Raw genomic sequence first — 4810 nt, 5'->3', positions numbered from 1 at the left:
TTTGATCCACTCCCTCCTAACTGAAAAATAAATATGTAAAAACGCTATTAAAATATAACCCCACTCTGTTGGAAGACGTCTAGTGCCCTGGCAGGTTTGCCCTCGGAATGTTTGGCCAAAGCAGACATTTTTTTTACCGAATTTCTTCAAATAAGTGCCATCGGTACATCAGACACAGAGTAGCACGGTGGAAGCCATTTTGGCTCCGGGACGGCTCTTAAAGGTGCAGGTCGCAGACCTCCATGTGACTGGGCCCGAGCTGGCCGGCGTCGGGCCTGAAGAAGCGGAAGGCGGGGAAGACGGGCTCCATGAACTGGTGGTGCATGCGGTCGAACACGGGCGTGAGCACGGCGGAGAACTCCTGCAGCTGCTTCATGGTGCGCGCGTCGTGGAAGGCCAGCCGGCCCCTCTGGTAGTCCAGCAGCACGCCCACCCTCCGCAGGGGCTTGCGGCCGCCGACCCGGCAGGCCACGTGGTGGTCGTTGTGCCAGGCGGAGAGGCGCCCCTCCCGCAGCTCCACGCACCACGAGTGGCGGTTGCGGCCCAGCTTGGCGCCCTTCTCCACGCCCTTGCGCTCGATGCAGGCGTAGGTGGCGCCCACCGCCCATGCCGAGCAGCACCCCACGTCCACCTCCCAGTAGTGCCTCCCCGTCGCCATGCCGACCGAGCCCAGGGCGCAGCACACCCGGTCGAACTGCAGGGGGAGCTCCGGGCCCGCCCGGGGCTCGCTGGTGAAGTACATCAGCCTCTGGTCCCGCCCCAGCGCGATGTGTCTGTTACAGGCCTGTCTGTCTATCTGCACCGCCACGGAGTCTGAAATGCAGAAAGTGTGGTTCACAACCATTGTAGACGGAATATGTAATATGTAATCAAAATTGTCAAGGAAAAGGACCGCTGTGATAAGGCGCTTTTTACTACATGCAGCGTGGTTGGGAATTCACAGTACTTAAGTACGGTGCTTTCTCTGAATCAAAGCGGCAAGCTCTTTAATATACATACGCTGCGTTTTTACCTCTAAACTGTACACTTGACTCATTCTCTATTGTTCTCTATGTACATACCTTTATTCCAGCTGGATAAACTCTTAAGCACAACCCCTTGATCTGTAACGACCGCTGACGAACAGAACAAGACACGAGCACGCTTGATGACTTAAAACCCCATCCCTTAAGGGTACCCTTCCACAGTCTCCCGCTCCATTCAGATGGCAGCGGCACTGTGCACAATCTGCAGCGGTGGGGACTTGAACATCATTGCGGTGCCGGTGAACGCAGGAGCGGAGGCGCTCTCCGTAGACTTCACCTGGGTGATTAAAGCAGTACTGAAAGGATTACCCAGCAGGAAGTTCCTTCGCTGGAGCTGGGCTTGGAGGTCCTTTGAAATGTTGCGTAGCGCTTTCAGCAGCCTCTGGAACCTGCCTTCACTCATTTTGATCCCCTCCTGTGCCGCGTCCTCCTTTTTACGGCAGCTGGAATAGTAACACACGCTCTATTCTCAGGTTTTATTTAAATTCATCAGCTTTTCCACTGAATATCATTTGCGTTGAATCCTAACTGCTGACAACCCTTCTGCTGTGTTTATCCAAAATGAGAGAAATGAGGGTTCAAAAGCTTTTTCTGTCTGATACTTCACTTTGGAGAGAATTAAAATAGAAAGTGATTTGTACCTTAGATCCCCAGTGTACTCCTGCAATAGGAAGAGGGAAAAGTCAGTGAAATTCTTTCCACTTTTTTTCCTAATGTTTTCAACTTATTAGTCTCAGTATAAGTGGAAAGAAAGTCCCCACAGTGGGACCAGGACCAGGAAATTCCAACATCACCTTTTCCTGTGTCTGCTTAGCCCTCATACGCAATGTTCAGGACTGCCTTCCCATAGACACTCAGTTTACTTTACATTACTACCATTTACCAGACACTCTTATCAAGAGATAGTTACACAGATTTTGCATTGTTTACATAGTACCCATTTATACTGCTGGATACTTGCTAAAAAGCACAATAGCAATGTTCTACCTGGGAATTGAACCTGCAACCTTTAAACCAGGTCTGCATAACCCTTTTCCTGGAGATCTACCATCCTGTAGGTCTTCACTCCAACCCTAACAAAGCACACCTCATTCAACAGCTGGAGACCCTGTTAAGTGGATAATTTGTCGAAACGTGTGCAAAATTATGGTCGCAATGAAGACCTAGAGCAGGATATATCTCCAAGAACAGGGTTGGGCAGCCCTGTGTTGACCATACAGCCACCGGAGAATATGATGAAGCTTTTCTGTATGCTCTTTTTACGCAAATACTGCCCTCAAGGGCTGACCCGGGATCAGTAAAAATAAACAATCGGGGCTGTGCCAAGCCTTCCCAGCTGACCTGAGGTCCCTCCTTCCCGGCCTGCTCCAAGGCCCTCTTCGCGCAGACGATGTTCTTCTGGACCTGGTTCAGGTGCTGCGTCCAGTCCTTCAGGACCCGGTTGAGGCGGCCGCTGGCCTCCCTGCGGTCCTGTTCGACCCAGTCCACGGCCGCCTGCTCCTCCCGCTGCAGGGCCTGCCGCATGATCTCAAAGCGCTCCCCAATCTGCTGCTTCATGGCCTCCGCGCTCCGCTGGAGCCCGGCAACCAGGGGAATTACAGGACATTACAGGACATTACATGACATGACATGACATGACATTGCATTACATTACATGTCATTTGGCTGATGCTTTTATCCAATGTGATTTGTAGTTGATTAGACTAAGCAGATGACAATCCTAGCCTGGAGCAATGCAGGGTTAAGGGCCTCGCTCAAGGGCCCAGCGGCTGTGCGGATCTTATTGTGGCTACACCGGGACCGAACACCGGGTCCCGGTCACATGCCTTAGCCACTACGCTACAGGAGCAGGGAATGGGCGACTTGGATAGATACTAAAGCAGGGGTGGCCAACCCTGGTCCTGGAGAGCCGCAGGGCGTGCTGGCTTTCGTTGTTACTCAGCGGTTAATTGTCCCTGTACTGAAGCATTCAAGCCGTAGCCCTTATAGCATCCAGCAAAAGCGGGGGCAGTAGTAGTATAGCATATTCATACTTCTGTTCTTTTGCTTAGCAGCACTTTTCTCTTGTAGTTGGTCTTTTTTTTTTTCTCAAGGACTACAACATCAGTTGTCTCACTGTCTTAGAATGTTAATTAAGAAATTTGGGGCGAAGTAACTTCGGTACAAAGCATGTGTCAGGAATTGTAGCACTGACATATCCAACAAAACATACTGCAGATAGTGTGTTGCTAGTGTCCCCCTGTGTACATCCGGTGATAAGACGGTACCCTCGCCCGATTTCACACAGATTATCTGCAGTGCCGCCCGTGACCACTAGGAGCCGCCGTTTCTCTCACCGATAAGTCATCGCTCCTTTTCTTCAGAGACTGTAAATGGGCCTCCGTTCCGGATCTTTCCGCCTGCAACTCCTCCAAGTGCCTGGACAGCGCTTCCTGCGGACGCATCGAAGGGGCCATACGTTTGATTCACACAAAAAAAAAAACACAGAAGCTCTGTTCAAAGCAGAGTGCTTCATTCATGAATAAAACAGGAAACAGCGTTTAGTTCAGAAAACCAAAAAGAGGTAATTCAAGGTCAATGTGTGGACTTTTGCATCTCATTAGCTAAACGGGAGGTTTGAACCTGTGCAAAGGTCTATAGATGATATAGAGCGTCAGTTACTTTTGAAATCATGTATTGCATTGGTCATAGCCAGTGCTTGTATACACATGGTGCTGTTGGCCTTAGGGTGCATTTCCATATAACCTGAAATATACAGGTTCATTTTTATATTTTCAAAAACCGTTTTAACTCATGACTGCCTTTGACGTGAATGTGGCTAGCATAGCATGCGTTGTTAGACCACGCCGTACCCGGGACAGTGTTGCTGGCTGCTTGGCTTTTCGGGACAGCCGGGGGGAGCGAGGGTAAGGCAGGGTGCCCTCCTCCGTGGTCGGGTCCTGTGGAGGCAGGCAGAGGGGGCTGGGTTGCCGCGCTGGGATGTTGACAGCAGGGGGCGCTGTGCCAACCTGTGAGACTGCAGCCAACATCTGAGCTGCAGGGATCTCTTTCACCTCCTCTGCCATCGATATCTATTTCTAAAGAGACATAAACACATAGTCCCTCAGTACAACATTGGCTACTGATTCTAAGGCATTGATTCATTAATGGGTGACTGCCTGTGAAGAAAATATGCTGTCATTATTAACAACAGCACTGGGCACTTAGAACAGAAATCTATGTGGTTTCACTCAAGCCATTGCTGGAAGCCATTGCAAAGAAGACTATAAACCACCTTGTAAAAAAAAAATAATAATCCCAGATGAATCTGTACTTTTATGGATCGTAAAACTCGAAAAAGCGATTCAAAGTGGGGAAAGAAACTGTGAGCCTGTTTAAAAGCAGCCTTTGAAGAGGGCTCTCATTTTACTGTTCCGATGTCAGACACGCTCTGCCAGTGGGTAAGTTGTGAAAAGGAAGTAGCTCATCTGGTTTTTGTGGCTGCACAAATTAAGCCCACAAGGCTGTCCCGTCCGGTTCTGTGCTCTGCCGTTTTATAGCAACACGCTTTGCCCCAGTCCGTTCTCTTTTTCTTTTCTTTTTTCCGGATCATTCTGCCTCTGAGAACTCAGGACTGCCGCCGATCCTGTGTCGGCTCGTAAAACGGTCACGTTTCACGTGTTCTGGAACGACGTCAAGCCCCGACCCTCCACGTTAAATCCTGTCTCTCTCGTGCCAGAAGGGCACTGCGTACGATTTTAATTTTACAGACGACGGTATTCTGAGTTGATACTCACCGCGCTGTG

The 4810-nt window shown here is 50.0% G+C and overlaps 1 protein-coding gene across 1 annotated transcript; it reads right to left on the bottom strand.

The window, feature by feature from the left end:
* Window positions 1-217: 217 nt before the first annotated feature.
* Window positions 218-4090, bottom strand: LOC134015530 (tripartite motif-containing protein 14-like). The gene is made up of 6 exons (XM_062455093.1): window positions 3878-4090; window positions 3362-3457; window positions 2367-2597; window positions 1667-1686; window positions 1335-1468; window positions 218-813 (listed from the first exon to the last, which is right to left on the bottom strand). The coding sequence occupies exons 1-6, from the start codon at window positions 4088-4090 to the stop codon at window positions 218-220; spliced, it is 1290 nt and encodes a 429-aa protein (XP_062311077.1).
* Between the last annotated feature and the right edge of the window lie 720 nt (window positions 4091-4810).

Source organism: Osmerus eperlanus, unplaced genomic scaffold (genome assembly GCF_963692335.1).
Source record: "Osmerus eperlanus unplaced genomic scaffold, fOsmEpe2.1 SCAFFOLD_605, whole genome shotgun sequence".
Lineage (NCBI taxonomy): Eukaryota > Metazoa > Chordata > Actinopteri > Osmeriformes > Osmeridae > Osmerus > Osmerus eperlanus.
Note: the sequence above shows the minus strand (reverse complement) of the source record. Positions and strands in the feature narration are given on the sequence as shown.

What these genes read in the sequence shown, in the direction of transcription:
- LOC134015530 (XM_062455093.1), bottom strand. Translation starts at nt 4,090, where the DNA reads ATGGCAGAGGAGGTGAAAGAGATCCCTGCAGCTCAGATGTTGGCTGCA. An exon ending in AGCCAGCAACACTGTCCCGG is followed by an intron (nt 3,458 to 3,877) that starts GTACGGCGTGGT and finishes ATGCGTCCGCAG; the next exon opens with GAAGCGCTGTCCAGGCACTT. An exon ending in AAAGGAGCGATGACTTATCG is followed by an intron (nt 2,598 to 3,361) that starts GTGAGAGAAACG and finishes GCCGGGCTCCAG; the next exon opens with CGGAGCGCGGAGGCCATGAA.